The sequence below is a fragment of the Saccoglossus kowalevskii genome, chromosome 2 (genome assembly GCF_978046115.1).
Source record: "Saccoglossus kowalevskii chromosome 2, keSacKowa6.1, whole genome shotgun sequence".
Classification (NCBI taxonomy): Eukaryota; Metazoa; Hemichordata; class Enteropneusta; family Harrimaniidae; genus Saccoglossus; species Saccoglossus kowalevskii.
The window spans coordinates 18,458,355-18,477,963 of record NC_140642.1 but is presented as its reverse complement, the minus strand read 5'-3'; the positions used below and the strand labels follow the sequence as shown (position 1 = coordinate 18,477,963).

At 34.9% G+C, this 19,609-nt stretch overlaps 2 protein-coding genes across 3 annotated transcripts; both read left to right on the top strand.

Moving 5' to 3' along the window:
- The first annotated feature begins 94 nt into the window (after positions 1–94).
- LOC100370298 (lysophosphatidylserine lipase ABHD12-like) lies at positions 95–10,795 on the top strand. Of its 2 annotated transcripts, none has more exons than XM_085492581.1 (12): positions 95–308; positions 762–901; positions 1,443–1,548; positions 2,469–2,588; positions 3,263–3,339; positions 4,633–4,762; positions 5,115–5,152; positions 5,643–5,722; positions 7,929–8,011; positions 8,283–8,361; positions 9,855–9,982; positions 10,491–10,795. In XM_085492581.1, the coding sequence occupies exons 1-12, from the start codon at positions 202–204 to the stop codon at positions 10,543–10,545; spliced, it is 1,143 nt and encodes a 380-aa protein (XP_085348707.1). In that variant the 5' UTR covers positions 95–201; the 3' UTR covers positions 10,546–10,795. The 2 variants fall into 2 exon arrangements, with proteins under 2 accessions (XP_085348707.1, XP_006812381.1); XM_006812318.3 differs by lacking the exon at positions 3,263–3,339 and adding an exon at positions 3,129–3,205.
- A 4,433-nt stretch (positions 10,796–15,228) lies between these two features.
- Positions 15,229–18,413, top strand: LOC100368648 (rho-related GTP-binding protein RhoU-like). The gene is made up of 3 exons (XM_002739370.4): positions 15,229–15,775; positions 16,327–16,385; positions 17,533–18,413. The coding sequence occupies exons 1-3, from the start codon at positions 15,565–15,567 to the stop codon at positions 17,992–17,994; spliced, it is 732 nt and encodes a 243-aa protein (XP_002739416.1). The 5' UTR covers positions 15,229–15,564; the 3' UTR covers positions 17,995–18,413.
- Positions 18,414–19,609: the final 1,196 nt, after the last annotated feature.

The window sequence follows — 19,609 nt, the reverse complement described above, 5'->3', positions numbered from 1 at the left end:
AAGTAAGCATAAATATATAAAACTAATAACTGCAATGAAAACGAATGAGATATTGCTCAAAATTCGAATATTGTGTTAAAAGTTGGTGGCTCACTTTTCCCATAATGCTGTGTAACCTCAAGGGCGAAGGAACTTGTGTTATTTCATGTTTGTCGTTACTACGACAGGACGTTTAGTTTGATATATAGTTTCCGCTGAGTCATGCGTTCAAGAAGTACGGCGAAAACTACCAATGCAGGTGGTGAAAACAAAAATGCACAAACTGTGACCGGCAAAGAAAAGAAAATGGCGAAGGGAAAGCCCCGAAGGTTTGTACGTATGGCACATCGCCGTGAACTTTGTGTACTGTGTACATGTACTAGTACTGTAGTGTGGACTAAAATAGCATGTTCAGACCAGCACATGCATGAGTCATGTTTTCTATACAACCCAACAAAACGGCAAGGTAAACCATTTTGCCCTGCACCATTCGCAAACATGCGGGTCGTAATTTAATTAACGGGGTATGACGTAATATATGTTGAAGTACATTGTACGACCCTGGCGCAGCGAAACCACGGCTGTCTCGCAGATCGGTCTTTTTCAGCCGTATATGTAGTGCATGTGCTTGTAACAATGCACATAATTCCGGCACACAACATAATATTCTAATGATTAGTAATTCAACATCATAATAATTTAGTTGCTCAAGAACCTCATTTAGAATTTTCATTCAATCCCTTCCATTACTTGATATTGAATTTGTTTTCTTTTTCTTGTAGGCACACACGTAGTTTCTTAGGAACACTGTTAAAAGTTTTAAAATACTTTATACTATTTGTATTTGTATTTTATCTGTCGTTCCCATTTTTGTTAAACATATTTCCAGTTGTCCCACGAGAACTTACTTTTCTCAGCAAAGGTAAATATAATATTTTTCACTACAATTACAACTGTTTATAAATAAATCTTTGAATGAGAGTTATCAGATATGTATGTATGTACTTGGTATTTATTTGTTGCAACAATTTTGAATCACAGGCTCTCTATTTCAATTATTAAATAGGACCAAATCAAATGTACATCATCAAAAATTGGATCCAATGCTAGAATTAAAGAAAAAAATATGAAAAAGAAAATTGGGTTAAATGTTGGTATCAATTAAAATGTAAACAACATTGTTTAAGGTTAATCTAAAAACATTTGCCTGGACTCTATGGCACTGATAAGGAATTGTTTTTTCTAATTTGTCAATGGCTGTACAAATGTCATTGTTTTGAAATTTTTTACGACACAAACAAGAGTGTCAGTGATTTTCAGAAAATGTTGTCTTCTGAAATGTCAGTGAGAATTGAGTGGTTTATACTATATCATGATATAAACAATAAATAATTTCATATTTGCATATATTGTAATTCTATAGTGTTTAGTCTGATTCATGATTGTTTTATTTTACTCCACAGTGAGATGGCCGTATTTTGTGGATTTTAATCATCCTGAAAACTATAATGTAACTGGAGGGAGAAATATTCACATAAAATCAACAGATGATGTGACACTTGGAATTTGGTGAGAACAATTATTTCATTTCATTTAAATTTCATCAATTTGAATACAAAAATAAAACTGGATCATATTCTGTTCATAGTGTAAAGTCATCCACGTGACAGTTATTTTTTACCGTATGGATTGTAAAACGATTCACACCATTGTTTTGTTGTCTTGGTTGTCAGTGGATTTTGCTAGGTTGAAAATTCAACAAAATCGAGTATTTCTGCCATTCTGGAACTGGATCTAGATCTCGGTCATGTATGGATAGATTTTTTTCCTGGTACATATACATTGGACATTATAGGGCCTTGATGCATGTCATGTTGTTTCTCAGATTGGATTTAAAATTGCAAACTGATGACCATTTGGTTTTAATGGATGTTGTTCTAGAGCAGTATTTCTGAAATGTCTTGACCGGTCATGTTCAAACTTCATACATGTATATACATCATGTCACACATGCACTGAACAATTCAATTCAATTCAAGATGGTTGAATGGCGGCATTTTAATGTTAAAAATTCATCATGGCTATCTTGTTTTAGCGAATGCATATGTACAGTGTATTCAGTCAACTAGTACTGATTCTTTATAAAATTATTTATTAATTTTAAACTCTTTTTTTTTTTTTTGATGGATAAAATCTGAGCGTAAAAAAAAAGATGTTTATTTTCATGACTGTTCTATGTCTGTATGCAAAGTGATTAGACAAACTATCTTTAAAATATTATTTCTTTGTTGGTTTGTTTTGATCAGGCTTTGACCTGACTGGAAACAGATGTCAATGACACACATGTTTATACACATGGGACTGGTCATTATAGAAATTAAAGAGAACCTGTACACACCTGTGTCATTTATCCATGTCAACTCTATAAATGGTAGAATAGAGATACAATTCCAGTGACACTCATTAGAAATGTTTATGTCTATTGCCAGGCAAATATTACCAAAGAGTCTTCTAGAAAGCAGTCAGGAAAAAACATCTGAATATTATGAAAAAGCTTTATCTGATGGTAAACATGTTATTCTCTATTTCCATGGTAACTCGGGAAACCGGTAAGTGGAAATGTGTGCACGGTGCTCTTCATTACATCATTATTTTCTTAACTCAACTGCATTTGTTGGACCATAGCCGCATGTGGTTTTTGATATGTGATAACACAGCTGCATGTAACATGGGAGTGGTTTAGTGTCACTTGGAGAGTTCAAAACATTCTCAATTAGCTTTCCTGACCCAGAATACTAGTGTAGTAAACTTGTTGCCTTAAGATCAATAAAGTTTTTCTCCATTGAAAAAATCACTCAGTGTTATTTATAAAACTCGCCAATAAAGAAACTGCCAGGGCTTGTTAAATTTTGCGATCCAAAATTCTAAAAATGCCTTGGACTGATTGAAGTTGTAAAGACAAAATTTGACTAATGCTGAAGGCTATACAGATGGCTGATGCCATACTGATCTTGCTAGTACTGTATCACTGAAGCATGTATAAATGTAGTGTACTCACCTGTTTGTTTGTTTGTTCATTGCATTGCTGCATTGGGTGCATACTAAGAATGGGTGTTGTCATTATCTATTCCTCTTCACCCCTCTTTTAGGGCGAGAGATCATCGTGTGGAACTTTATAATGTTCTGTCTGGAATTAATTACCACATCATAGCTTTTGATTATAGAGGTAAGCACTATGCGTTTCATCATCAAAACGAAAATATTTTCCTTTCTTACCCACTAGAGCTTTCGCCCATCGCATTGAACTTTACAACTTATTTTCATGGCAGGATTATCATACGATAGCATTTGATTATAGAGGTAAGGTTCGTTCTGCTCCGCCATGATGCATTGATGTCAGCAATGACGAGATCTGTTCTCGTATTTATTTATTTATTTATTTATTTATTGATGTAGTATCATCTTGGATGATACACTTGACTCAATACATGGTTTGGTTGTACATGTAACAGTAAATAATTTGTTACATTGGAGATGATTAAAACGCACACAAAACTTCTTTCACTTTTTTGTACTTTGCCAAATTTTACACCAACTTCACCCAAATGGCTCATCAAGATTACGAGCTCTTAATAGAACTGATGTAAAAAAAATTTAGTCCTCGTTCAAAGGCATGTTTTGACATCTGTGCGTCCGTGCATGCATCCAAACCTGTATCTTAGAAATGCCTCGACCAATCACAATCAAACTTCACACATACATCATACATTATATTGTACATATGCATATCAATTTGTTTCATGATCTGATTCAAGATGGTCGAATTGCGGCCATTTTTGTTCTAAAAATCATCAAAATCAAGCATTTCTCGGCTGTTTACATATGGATTTTGTTCAAACTTGGTATATATGTTGGACATTATTGGACCTAGATGCACATCATTTTGTTTTCAGATAAGATTCAAAATGGCCAACTGGCAGCCATTTTGTTTTAATGAATGTGGTTCTAGTGCCCTATCTCTGACTTGCTGTGACTGATTATGTTCAAATTTTAAATATCTATTATACATCATGTCATAGATATACAGATATATTGCTTTGACGATTCTATTAAAAACTGCCAAATTGTGGTCATTTTTGTGCTAAAAAATCATCAAATATCGAGCATTTATGGATGGATTTTGTTCAAACTTGGTACATACATTAGACATTACGGGTTCCTGATTCAGAATGGCTGACTAGTGGCCATTTTGTTTTAATGAATGGGCTTCTTCTAGAGCCATATCTCTGACATGCTTTGACTGACTATGTTTTATATATTCATTATACATGTATTCAAAATGTCTGATTTTGTTTTAATTAATGCTGTTCCAGAGCAATATCTCTCAATACTCGTTTGACAATCAGATAAAAATGTAAATCATTTAAATGTTAAACAATCATCATAATCATATTCCTGACATGTTTATATTCCGGCTATATTACTATAAACAAAACTATATATCTTAAATTCAATAACTAATGGGGACTGTGCCATGCATGGCTTGTCAACATTCTTTTTGCAGTCACACATGATTGACTATCAGACACAGATATTTAGCAATATGACATGACTTGGAATTATTACCATTTAGTATGTCGTTACATTCTATAGGTTATGGTGATTCCAACGGCACATCAAATGCAGTAGGTATCTTACAAGATGCAGAGGTGATGTATAAATGGCTAAAACCAAGAATTGGAAAAGCAAAATTGTACCTGTATGGACATTCACTAGGAACGGCGTAAGTCAACTATGTTAACCATTTTATGAGCACACATTCTCCTCTACAACGACACTGGTATTTCTGTAATGTACACTAGATGGTCCAATTTCCATTTTGCCATCTTTCCCGAAACGGAATCTGCATAATTTTTTTCAAGAATTTATCAAGAATTTGATTCATAATCCTTTAACAAATTCAAAATTATTAGCGCTTAGTCAAAAATTAACAAGAAAGTTAGTTGAGCTGGTCATGAAGTTACTTATTTTGTCATGGCATTTCAGCTTAGCATTATAAGAATAATACAGTGAAGTATATATTTTTGTTTAATTTCTTATCAATTAATCTATCTATTATATTTCTTTGTTCACAGGGTTGCTACAGCATTATCAAGAGAGTTATGTGATGCAGGTAAGGTCAACTTCCCAACATATATATTGCACTTCTCAGATGATCTACACCATCATTCACTACCATTGTATGAATGTCGTGCCTTAAGTGTAGGTTCTTTTTAAGAGCCTCTAATTAAAAAACTTGCATATAAATATAACGTGCTTGCATAATTAAAGGGCAGAGTTCACCATGACACGTTGTGTTCATGTTTTAAAATTTGTCAAATATAATTTTATCGAAAAAAGCATTGTACAAAACTTTAAAATTAAATTTAAATGATTTGCATCAGTATTTTTTAGTTCAGTGCAGCAATAATCTTGCACTTTTTTGCTTCATGTTTAATATGGCGACTCGTACAACGTTTGTAAAATATATTAATGTTTTTAATGAAATTCAGATACGTGCTGCATGGTGAATAACTACTCTTTAATTAAATATCGTCATCGCATAGTTTTTTCAGTTAATCCATACCATGCATTATCATAATAGTACATATAAATTGTATTAGGTGAATGCCCTAGTGGTTTAATATTGGAATCTCCATTTACTGATCTTATTGATGAAGCCAGGAATCATCCATTGTCAAGGGTACGTTAAAACTGTATTGTATCATTCTAATACATACAACTATAACTACATGTAGTTGCACCCATAACTTCACTAGAACTTTGAACATCTTATGTGGCCTAATGTGTGCATATTTTTAGTTACTGCAAGCTCATAGTTGACAAGAAGAGCTTAAAAATATAATGTACAATTCTAACCTGCTTAGGAAGTTGCTTGCACACGCAACAGCCTCCATTCTCACCTTTCATACGAATATGTTGATTGGCATCACATTTGCAATTCATGTTAATTGTTATGACAATTTAATGAGTAGCGCCAGTTATGTGTATATTTAAAGTGCCTGTGCAATGCCCACCCTCATGTTTCCCATTTTAGATCTGTGTCCCACTGAAATGGGCAGTTATTGATTTTTTTGCTGAAAATGATTACTCGTATCTAAGTAAATTTGGGATATTTCTCGTGTTGTAGCCACGCCCACCTATCGTGAAATGGTCGACTGTTTCCGGATTTCAGACTCTCGCCGAAAGTGCGCCACCAAATGACAAAATGTGAGAGGAAGTCATACCGCTGAGCCTTAATAACACTGGTCATTCAGTATACTTTTAAACGTTATACATTTTTCGGTCGGCGTTTTTTTTTCGATCTCGATTAATTTTGTTATCCAATTAAACACCGTGTTCGCCTGTTTCAACAGAATGTCAATTTATTTGCACGCGGCTAGAATTTATTTAGTAACTGTGATTTCTCGTTTTTTTAATTATTTTATAGTGATCACTATAGTTTAATGTTTAGAATGTCGAAATATGTTCTCTTTTATTTTAATTTTGAAAGTTTTACTCAGATGATCGATGAAATAAAGCAGTGTAGTGACGTGCCTAGTATCCTGCTAAATAACAAGATAATTCCGACGTCAAATTCTATTTTGTCCAGCGACAGTGCACAAACGTGCGCCATGCAACAACAGTTCATACTATGTGTTCATTATGGTTCATTCTTTCTCGACGAACAAGTACATAAGTGACAAGTTAGTCAAAGACGAGAAAACTGCACAAGAAATTTGCCTTATTTACACGTATCGGCAATGCAAGCTGCCATGCGACTTCCCCTTCTGACGTCACAAGGGGAATTTCTGTATGCAAATGAGAAGCTAATAAGGAGCCTCAATTTAAAATACACAAAAATAAAGTTGCCGTAGACTGAGTTTAAAACACATTGTTTCACTTAAAAAAAATAATTTATGCTTAGAAACATAAAAATTAATAATATTTATGTATCAGTGGATAATTTTTGGCGTGAAAATAGCAGCCATTTCACAGGCACAGAAATCCTGCTGTACTTGTTCATTGCCCCGTTTTGACTTCAAACTTTAATTGCTGTTACCTGTAGTGTTGAAAACACTTTATGTACTGACTGGGGTATGGTAATTTAGTATGATCTATTTCTAACTAAAAAGCTTGACAGTCAGAGTCCACTGCTCTGTGCAGTATAGTTCTAGTATACATTTTCTGGCATTGGATTAAATAAGGTCACCAGTAGGTTTAGGCCCCTGCCTTGAATTGTATGATATCCTGAAAAATATGCAAATTAGTATGCAAATTAGTCCGTCATGCTTGCCTCTGATCCTGGGGAGAACACTGGTATCAATCTTTTGTATTAGGAAAACTATGGTTTAGAAACATTGTTATTTTATTGGTGGTGATTCCTGTTTGTATATATTGACCTTTCAATGATGAAATCTTCACAGATTTATCAGCATAGTTGATGAATAAAATCACTACTGTATTAATATTCATAGTCATATATCAGATTTTGGGGTACGAAGAAATCTATAAGCAGCCGAAAAATAATTTGATAGGAGCTGTTTACATCAGTTAGATTTGAAAGATACTGAGCTGTATTGTTAAGGTTCATTATAAAAAAAATTATCAAGTTAACTCGAACTTTTTTTCTTTGGGTCATTTTGCATGATCAAAAAAATCTGACTGATATTTAGAACATGCTTTACAAAGCAGTGAAAGTGGTTGAACCTTCATAAAAATCAGTCTGACCATTTCTAGAAATAAATATTGGTAATGCAAATAAGCGAGTCTGTGAAAGAACTCATTAGTGTTTCACTAATATCTTCATTTATTTTCCAAGCATGTAATACTTACCATTATCTTATTAATCTTTGGTTGTATGCTGCATGTAATTCTATGCTTTATTTCGTGCTGTTTTTTAATTTCAGTTTTGGAAGTTTTGGCCAGGTTTTGATCAGATGTTTTTGAATGCATTCCTAGAGTCTGCAATTCCTTTCAACTCTACTGAAAAGTGAGTATTATCAGATGGAGAAAAGACTAAGAAAATTATACGAAAACTTCTATTTGAATGAGCAGAGTTGCATAAATATTTTGAGTTCAATACAGCTCAATACAGTCTTACACCTTTGTGCCTCACACTTATTTTTCGTTATACATTTAATGTGTTAGTAGTATGAACCAACGTTTGATGTGACCAGTTTAAATTATTCTATCAGGTAGTAGGAAGCAAATACAATATTTTTTTTTTCTCTTCTTATATAAATTTCTTTTTTTTTTTACAGTATTGATTATGTAAAGTGCAAAATATTAATTATGCATGCTAAGGATGACCTTGTTGTGCCTTTCATTCTAGGAGAAAAGGTAAGATAACTGGGGGTTGGGGACTTGCATATGTCTGAGATGATTCAAAATGCAGGGGTCAGAATAACAAACAAATACCTGGGACAAGATGCTGCTACAACATCAGTCAAAATCGTGTTAGGATCTTGTTTCTTAAAGTAATTATCAGTCCCTATAGGATGAAGTACAAAACAGGAACTTGTGTTTTAGGTTCAGTATGTCTGGTCAGTCAGTCAGCCAGCCAGCCATCCATCCATCCATCCATGTGTGTGCAAGTCTGTTGGTCTGTCTGACATTTCTCGGACATGCCTTGACCAATGTTGTTTAAAGTTGGTGCAAAGGTACAAAGACGAGTCATAATGTGAGACATACTGTGGAATACTTTATTTTTGCTGAAATTGATTTTCGCTGAAAAGGCTTTTTGGGTGTTTTGGATGGAATTTATTTTTACTGATTTTTGATGAGTTTAATGTGAAATATAAGAAAAAAAGTATATTCGCTGGATTTTATTTTCATGGAATCTTCCCTTCAGTGAAAATAGCAAAAATAAATCCCAAGCGAAAATAAAGTATTCTACAGTATACAGGTTTTTCGTTCCGACCATGTGCTTTTATTCTTGGTACCACATAAACATTTAGGTTCAGTATGTCTGGTCAGTCAGTCAGTCAGTCACAACATTTGAATATATTAATAATAAACATTTTTCATTGTTCATAATTAATGCAGTCACTAAAACTAAAAACAGGGACTATGTCATTGACAATGACTTGTTTTTAATGTAAATGTGGGTATCATGATAATGACTACCGGTACTATAAAATACTTTTATTTTAGCTGGAATTAATTTTCGATCAAAAGACGTTTTGGGTGTTTTGTATGGAATTTATTTTCACTGATTCTTGACGAGTTGAATGTAAAATATAGGAAAAACGATATATTTGCTGATTTTATTTTCACTGAATCATTACTTCAGTGGAAATAGTGAAAATAAATTCAAAGACAGCATTCTTATATACAGTGTAACCTGTCCAACCCAAACCCTTTTCAGTCCCTATTCATACATATGCTTATAAATTTAATTTGATAAAATTTGACTGCCTTTCCAGCCATCTGGTTATAAGTCATTGAATTCAATTAACCTTGGTATGGAGACTATACATGTTCAGGGTCCATAGCATTGGAAAAATCCTTTGAAAGTCTTTAGATTTTTTGAGGTCTAGAAAGTCTTTCAGTTGTCTTTAAATTGCAGGAAAAATTAAAAAAATCTTTAAAAAGCCTTTAAATTTCTTCATAGTTATTAATTCATTTTAGAAAGGCCTGTTTTGTCCAGGGAACTTTGTTGAGCTTTGGTGATGATGTAGGCCTGAATTAAATGTTTTGGAAAAAATGCAAGAAAGTTTGGAAAAAGGTCTGGAAAAGTCTTGGAAATCATCTGGCTCATGGTGCTATGGACCCTGATGTTGCGTTACATGTACAAATAGATACCATTACCTTGCATTTTTATCTACTTACAGTTAGCACAACATGCTGGAAAAAATCGCCCGGCTGGAGCTGGTGCTTTGAAGTTTTTAGCATTCCGGGCTGACAAAGGTTATGGACACAAACACTTAGTGCGAGCTACTGAGTTGCCCAAAATCATTAGGTAATGTCTTTAATAATAAATTTTGAAAGTAATATCTTAGTAAAGATGACTTTTGAATCCTTTCACAATACCCAGGGTGACTGACATAACTTCATCTTCATTGTAGCAAGTTATTATCGTCACTTGCTTTTTCGCAATACCTTTCCAGCAGAACATGGTGAATTTCGAAAGTAGCGTAATTTTTACAAAAAATCACACTATTGTAGATGCTCAGAATTGTGTTGTATAATCTCTATTCTTTCAGTGGAACATGCAAAAATGGTTAAATATCTGCAACTTATTTCTCCCCCCCCCCCCCCCATCCCTTTACTGTAAAAGAAGAAAAATATCAATTTTGAAGAAAGAATATTAATTTTGAAAAAAATGCCAATACAATTTAGTACATGGTTCTCAATGGATTGAAAATTGAACTAAACTGGGCTTTCCACCTCACCTGCACATGATTTTTAACAAGATTTTACAGTCTGAAATTTACAGGCTCTGATCTTTTTTTTCTTTTTCTCTACAGTGATTTTATAGAAAATGCTCGAGATGAGGGCCAGCCAGCCAACACAAAACCATAAGTTTTGGATGTGAGATTACTCTTGGTTGATGTTTCTACTTTACACCATCTATATCTGCTGCACTCGCATCCATATACATGCATCCTTTAAACCTGAAATTCTATCTTCTTATAAAGTATCATATCATGCACTGGGTTTGGTTCCCTAAGCAGTCAGTTTTTGGTATCCAATTGGTGCTGTATATATTTCTATGCATTTTCTTCAATGATTTATGTAAATATACAAGTCATATTTTGCTTGTAGCTTAAAATAGTGCATTTCTGTTATGTAGGTGAGCAGCAATGTGTATATTTTAATCATAATTTTAGTAAAATAGATATTTTAAAATCACCTGGGGAATAAAAACACTATTTATACACTCTAGTCCATCCTGTATCCTATCACAGAACAGCATTTTGAGTTGAATGGTTACTCGGTCATTTTACAGAAACAAGTTGTCATGTATTCAACTTTCTATTCTTTTGTTGTACACTGAAAGATCTATATATATTTTTGGTCACCCACATCAATTCACTCCTGCATAGGTTTCACCCTTGTAAATAACTGTATCTTTAAACATTAGAAAAGAACAGGACAAAAGTAACACATTAATTTTGATGTCTCTGTGTGTGTACAGATTTGTCATGAACCTTTTCTCAGACATACTTCGAGCAAATCTCATTCATCAAACTATTATGATATCCATGCTAGTTTCTCTGGAATACAATGATTTATTCTGTTCAGTGCTGGTGCGCAGATGATACATTGAGCTCTTTGGTAGACATGTATATCTACATGTGATTTGTGCTGTACATTACGATGAACTACCTGGAATACCAAACAGGGACTGTGCATTGTCAGTGCTTAATTGTGATGGTTTAAAAATACATCGGTGTATGTAGATCAACGTAGGGTTTCCTCAAGTTGAAGGGTTTTTGAAAATAGCAATGTTAACTTTTGTCTGCTGGGCTTACCACCTGGGGTGCATTTGTTTTGTCCATTCAATATTAGTTTGATATCATTATTGAAATCGATTCTATAACATAACCATATACTTTCAAACTTTTACTCAATTTTACAAGATAACAAAAAGTTGTATATCACATTAAATTAGCAGAAACTATGTTATGAGAAAACATTTGTGCATGTCGCAAGCTAAAAATTGCATATTTGCTTGAGGTCGTATTTTTAATCATGATAATCAATCCAGAACATAATGATACCAATCACAGTCATGACTGGACAAAACATGCTCACCCTAGGTTTAATACTGAAATTTACAACTTTTAATACTTTGCCAGTGAATCAATAGCGGGGCCAGATTTCTAATCACCTTGCATGACTAATTTCTGTATTTATTGTAAGCTATTCACTTGTCTTTCAATGGGACAGTATTTTACTCTGACCACAATGATCGAGTAGATGTACTATGTATGTACTATGACCTGTGAGGGCGCTCTACTTTTCAGATGTGTAGTTTTTCCCATTGCATTGAGTGATATTGTATGTACAAATTCTGAGTTTTTTTTTTTTTTTAAACATTACCTTGGTAGTGCAATTGTATATTATTCAGTATATTTGTAAGTTGTTATTTTGTATATTCTTTCTGACTACCGGCACTGCTGTTTATTCTAACTAACAGTATAAACTAATGTATGTGAATCCCACAGTAAGTATGCTGCTCAATGCCATAGCTCATAGTGATGCAGTACTTCATACAAATGAGCTGTTCATTCCTGGTTCCATTAAACAAAATTTATACTTTGAAAAGAGTTCATTTGATGAAATTTGTAATTGGTCATGTGCAACTTCACAATCTGTTTATCATCGTATTTGGGATAAGCCAGGAGATTGATGGACAGACAGTCTGTCAAAAATTGTGCAGTGTTTTACCGCAAGCTGTGTCTGATTATATTTTAAATTAAATTGAGTTTGATTCACTCATGCGATTTACTTTGTCAGGACTTGCCTATAGATGGCGCTCATACACTAGCGGTTATTACTTTCTCTCTTCACCTGCCCTCTCAATGTATACCGATAGTCGTTAAAACATTTTTAGATATCAATGATTTGTGAACTAATTTGAGTTTTTCTACACTGGCACTGAATCCAACATGCCGTTTGAAAATAATCATATTACAAAAGCCAAATTCGATGTGAAGCATTTCCCTATTGAAAATAATCTGTAATGCCTGAATCTTGTTTTTTGGTTTGGGTTTTTTGTTTGCATAGCCTTGGAACCCTTGGGATTTGTTGTTGTGACTGTTTCACATCAAACATTAATAATTTGAAGCGAGCACCCAAAGTAAGATCTAAAATAGCCCCCCCCCCTGTTTTAATTATTTTTTTGTTATTTGAAATAACCTTACTGGTACTGGTATTATATTTTGGCACAGTTGTCTGTGTTGCATTCATCCATAGGTTTGTGGGGAGGATTAATTGGCACATTATAGTAACCAGGTAGGAACCAGACTCAAGTTTTATTTTTTATTAACCTCGCTATTTTATCTAGATAACTTAGTATACAAATTGGGTATTAATACGATAAATGATTGTACAGCCGAGAGCACAAATCGTTTTAAATTATTTGTGAACCTAAATATTTATAAATTCAAAAATACAGTCATTGCAATCAAAGGGATAGAATATTCTATATCACATCCATGCTTTTTGAAAAGGCGGTGGTACCAATTAAAAATCGTTGATTGGCTTCATATAAATGTAAACATTGGTTTGTTTCTGTTGCATACGACTTATTTACCACTTCCCTGTCACTGAGAATGTTCTAGAACCGTACTGTGTCTGGGTGGAATATTCTAGATTTTTTTTTAGAAACTGGTTGAATAGGTAATAAAACACTGTAGGAGGCAATAGAAGGTAATGAAACATTCTAGAAATTTGCAGTAAGTGTCAGACTCGTTATGTATGCCGATGTAATGGTCTATTTATAGACAGTGGAGGTATATATAGGGGAGTTGTTCAGCACTGAGTTCAGATCGGAGATCTCGTTGAATTGTATTTGAGTTTAAGTATCTAGTTATTGGAGTTTTACCGCGTTATTGTACTTGATGTTTGCAGAGTATAATAATACCAGTACCAGTTGAAACCTCATCTGTTGGCTCCGTGTTCGTATGTTATCATCGCCGCCAGGGAAGTCTTTATGTTACTGTTGCCATTTTGGTATTTGAACCATCACACCTGTACTATACCAACTACGGTAATATTATGTTGCGTGTGACAGTTTCTCTCCTTTATAAACTGAATAATTTACAACAATAATTGCCAGATTTCGTTACTAGTTTATCATGATAGTAGAAATTAACAGCTAGCGCTCAAGCCAACAAGTAAAATGGCTATTTCACCTTGGTTGTGTCAACTAATATTAAGTGTGTGTTGATCTTGCTTCCCTTTCCAGTAGCAGGAACTAAGAAAGTGGATGCATTTTTTGTACTGGTATAGTAGTCGTGGTTTTGATGTATAAAATAAGACATTGATTATACATACATAGTTATTGGTATATGTATTTTAATTTATGCATGCATGAAAGATTGAATGAATAAACAAATGTTAAAGTGGATTTTGTATGCCCATGTTGTTCTGTGATGTCGCTGAGCATTACAAATATTTTTTGTGAAGTCATTGGATAATGGGCAAACACTAGGTGATGAAGTGGCAGGGCTGGTGCAATCTATTTAAAATGTAAGACGAGAAACTAGTCACTTTTCAGTGTGCTCGTCAAGTAAATGCCGAAGCATGGTTGCTAATTTGCATGTGCAATAGAAATAACATCAATAATCTATTTATAGTTTGAGCATAGTAAAACTGCCATATTTAAAAGACCTGGAAAGAACACTGCTTTTGCATGCATTATGCAACTGCTGTTTAATACATATTATGCTCTGAATTTGTATTCGGGCAGCACTTAGGACAGAAATTAGGATATCTTACTATATTAATCTTTCTGTAACACCACTTTGAAGCTTTGACATGCGCCCTCTCTGGCAAGATTAGTTGCACTGCACCTGCGCCGGGAGAAGGCTGGCGGCATGAAACTAGAATGGAGCTAAATCTCGTTTTAGTTGGCTTCATAAAACTTGCCACTATACCACACCGCGATCTAAATACGTTTGCGCGTGTGATAGATGTGCAACCATACCTCATTTTACCATTCATTCCATATAGGACATACAATCATGGGAATTTCGCATATCAAAGGCCTTTTCTTTCCGTTGTTCAGTAATATGACTGTTTGTTTGTTTGTTTTATTTTGTGTTTGGTTTACTAGACAGAAACGACTCCTATGTAAACAATTCCTTCTTTTGCCTGGCGAAAGTTGTCTTTTCATTTCCCTGTAGCGCCTGCGGCAAGCGGCTTGTTAGGAAACTTCAAACCAGGTCCACCACGATGTTGATACCTATGCCAAAAATAACACCCAATCAAAGCGTCTGGTATGTTCCAAGATCAAGAGGGGTGGCCAGTTTTTAAAGATATGACAAAAATGATAATTACACTATAAAAATGCTAATATATATATATAATTTGTATATTCAAACTTTCGTTCAAGGGTAATTCGCTAAACTCGCTTATACTCGTACACGCTTATATCATATCGTATTACACAATCCCTCTATAAATAATGGTATATTCCACTTTGTGGTTTCGCCTCGATGTGCACAATGACCAAGGTTCAAATCGGGCGAATGTTGCTGTGGATGTATAATGTGTCTCGTTTTGTTCGACGTTTTTTTCCGAATTCGCTCATCAAACTCGTCTAAATTGTTGATACTGTGACACTGTATTGTATTGTGCATCATTCGTTGCAATTTGGTGATTTGTGGATCGTGTATCGTCTGATTACAGCGTCTTACAAGTTTTGCAGACAAACTCGTGGCGCTACGTTCGTGATCGTTGATGGCCCAACGCATTCGAATCATCACAGCTGGGTGTCACTTTTATTAATCCCCGTATGAGCTGCATCATCGGCACCTCATAATTCTGTCGTCAAGCCTGGATCCGACAAGTGCAAGTGCTGGCCTTATAATGCCACCTTATATACAATCAAACGGTACCAGTACGCCGCCAAACACTCTGCTGTTTTCGTGTCGGCCCGACGCTACGGACCAAGTGGAAACTCGGGTGAAATGCGTGTTGGTTGGCGATGGAGCAGTCGGTAAAACCAGCCTGATTGTCAGTTACACGACAAACGGTTATCCCACGGAATACATTCCTACGGCCTACGATAACTACGCCGGTAAGTTTGTTTTTATAATTGAATAATTCACCCTTATTGCCAGTCATATAATTGCATATTAATTATATCCATGTGTTAATTTTTTGGCGTAGCAACGACAATGGACCTTCTCACCTGGCATTGGGGAGGTCCTGACTCCATGTTTACAAACAACTCATCAGTTGTTTGTAATCAAAGTTAGCAACATGATAACAATCTCCTAACTGGACAGGTACAATACCGGACAAAAACTCTTATTCATTTAAATAACCAAATTTGATCGTAATATATATTCATATTTTGCCAAGTTGACCACACTCAAAAATATAGCTATAATTATTTCCTCGCTGATGGAAATTCTATACATTTCTATTCAATCAGACCCATGTTTGCACTTTATTAGGTAAAAACATTATGTCTAGGCCACCCAACAATAGTTCTCTCCGTGCCCGTGGCCATCTCCAGACATGTTTTCGATATTAGTAGATGTTTCATTGACCAACGTGTCACGTCAACCACACCAAGGACAATAGGTCCTCTAATCTATTATCTCATTGTTGATTTTCTTACAGTCGTTGTAAACGTTGACAACAAACCGGTACGGTTGCAGCTGTGCGATACAGCTGGTCAGGTAATTGTTTTTTTCTTTCTTTGCAATAATTACTAGTACTTCATTTTCTTTTCTTAAAAAATTCACTCGATGACGTAACTTCATAACTTCTGAATTATTTTATTCCTGACACAATAAATGGCGACATGTCGCTATTGCCGTGTTTGGACAATTATTGTATTCTATTGTGGTATTCGGGCTCATGCATGACTTCCACCCAGGTCACTTCACGGACCATTATTTAAAAACCGAATTGTTTATTCAGTGTATCTGCTTGGCTTCCTCTGTGGAACTTGTGGTGAACCAGACAGAACAACAACTTCCTGATGACTTTCAATGCAAAAAGGTGTAACTTTTTTTAACAAATTGTTTGTGGTCAGCTCTATATTTGTTCTACTCGCAACCTTATACAGAAGTTAACTTTTGTCATTTCATGAAAAAATAAAATGTGTATTTTCCCCATTTTAATCACGACTTATAGGCAATAAAAAAATCATGTCAATTTGGCCAAAAATTAAACAACAAAATAGTTTGGTACGTAGACAATTTTGCAAAGAGTTGAAACTGCAGTGGTAAAGCACTCATGCAGGATGAGTTGACCTGATAAGAGGCAAATAAATGCACCCAGGACCCACATGAGGTGATCTATAAATAGCTGAGCAAACAGTTTTAGTGTTAGGCCCTATCAGCTTATCACAACTGCATGAGCCATTGACCTTGATTATGACAACTCTACTTTGCAATATTAGCAGTCACTGTTGGTGGTACAACTTGTGTGTCAAAATTGGTCTAGACTAGAAATACCTTGTGAAAGTTCATGCTGTACAAATCTGTTTCACAGCCTGCTACAAGGTTCAGTTGTGATGTATGTGGTGTAAGTTTACTTCAATGGCATAAAAGGCTGGCTAGAGGACAATTATACTCTGTGGACACTATTTGAGGTGTATATGAAACCATTGTCCCCATGGCTCAACCCTTGTACAGATATATCCAGTTGAATACGTTTTGTTGGTTATTCACTATTCACTTGGAGTAGATTTTTTTTTGTGGAAATCCATAGACAGTGCATTGAATTGCCAACTTTGAAAGCATATTGCCAGACATGTTCTCAAACCATGTAATTTTTAGTTCCACGCTCAAACTAAATATTTGTATGTCCTTTTTACAGGATGATTTTGACTCCTTGCGACCTCTGTGCTACCCACAAACAGATGTTTTCCTGGTATGTTTCAGTGTTGTCTCCCCCACATCGTTTCATAATGTTGTCGAGAAGTGGGTACCGGAAGTGCGGAAACACAATAAAAAGACTCCCATCCTGCTTGTTGGCACCCAATGTGATCTCCGCAATGACGTAAAAGTACTTATAGACTTGGCTAGGTTCCACGAACGGCCTATCTCTGAGGAGGATGCGCGATCTTGTGCCGCCAGGATTAGTGCAATAAGTTACATTGAATGCTCAGCGCTGACCCAAAAGAACATGAAAGAGGTGTTTGACACTGTGATACTGACATCACTTAAGTTAAGCTCACAGGCACAGGAAAAGAAAAAGAAATCTAAGAAAATAAAGTACCGTGTCAGCGACACTGAACATGTTAAGAAGGGGTGGAAAAAACTATGCTGCTTTGTTTGAGGTACTGTGACAGAGAAAGTCTTTACATGGAAGCTCACAGAGTTATCATCTACAAAAACTGACATTACAACTAGCATCTTGAGGCATTTACTTCCGCCCTCTTGCAATAGTATACATAGATAACAGAATAATCAGACTACACATACTGTTAAACAGTGATAACTTTGCATTGATTGAACCCACAGTCGGTCTAGCCATGATTACATGTCATGTGATAGCTGCTGCCTGAAGGTCTACACCACCTCTCTAATTTCGCTGTCTATTGACTTATTCTGGCTTGGTGATTTGTAATAAGTGCAATGTGCTTGGAGGGTCACAATCAGATTTTTTTTTAAAACAAAAAAAAAACGACAGACTTGTCATTTACATATATTGTGCTTCATGCAATTGCCATGAGTAATAAAGCCCTGCTGTATAAATTTCTGTCCATATATTTGAATTGCATATCTTAGTTAGAAATAAATTAGGGCACCAGTTATTTGACAGCATGAGCAAACATACTAGCCATTTCATTATTAGGCATTTATTTTATATATGTGTTTATATTGTCTAGCTGCCATTACCATACAAGTTACCAAGGTGATTACTGACTCTTTGCATGCAGTGTGGTCGCCAAGACACCACCACCACCACCACTATGTGATGTTTCGTATATTATTTCAGTGGTGAACTTTTGGCTGGACAACACGACTGCTAATATTTAGGAAACAATTTTTAAGATGCAAAGGGTCTAGTGCTAGAAAACCAGCAACAAACTTAGTTATATTTATAATATATATTTGCATTGTAAAATTTGATCCAAACCAATTTTTGACATTTTTATTCCAGAAGTGCATTATTGTATATTATAAATTTTCTGATAAATTTGATGCAGGTCAGGCTCCAATACCTTTCCCCTTTTATCATACCACATTTCATGTAGAAATTACATTCTGTGGCTTTTCTCTGATGGGACTCGTCAACGAATCAGAGAGCGTTTCATGCTGTACGTTCATAACACAAGTTATGAGTCATTGTTTGATCAAATGTGATTTGAATGTTATTTCCATTATGAAATGTTGGAGCCAGCCTTGACACAAAAAAGTATCTTTTAAAACATCATACAGTAATTTATTCCGAATTTAAGCTTATATGCTACTAGACTATGAATTAACTTGTCACATTGGTTGCCAATAGATTTTTATTGCATAAAAATAAAAAATAAAATTTTGGTTATAAAAACATTCCTGGTGTACATTTTAAAATCTTTTATTTATGTTCAAATGAAGCTAGCCGAGAGGGTATGTTTTCTCTAATCAATGGAATTACCACCAAACCCATTGATAGGTATAAGCTGAGAGATTTGAGATTGTTCAATCAATTAAATGATTAAATATACATTGTCTTGGTTGTACTTGTAATAAGATTAGGGAGGGGCATCCCAACTTGAAAAGTGTTGTTTTCACATCAATTAGCACAGAAGTTAACCAGTGTCATACTGAGTTTGTAGGGCTATGCATGGAGGTAAAATGTACCATGGAAGCCTCTTTCTTCCTCTATGCCAGCATTTTTTTTTGCCTCCACGGATTTGGGGGTGCCCTGATTCAAACTGAAGACCCATTCACTTTTGTCTTTG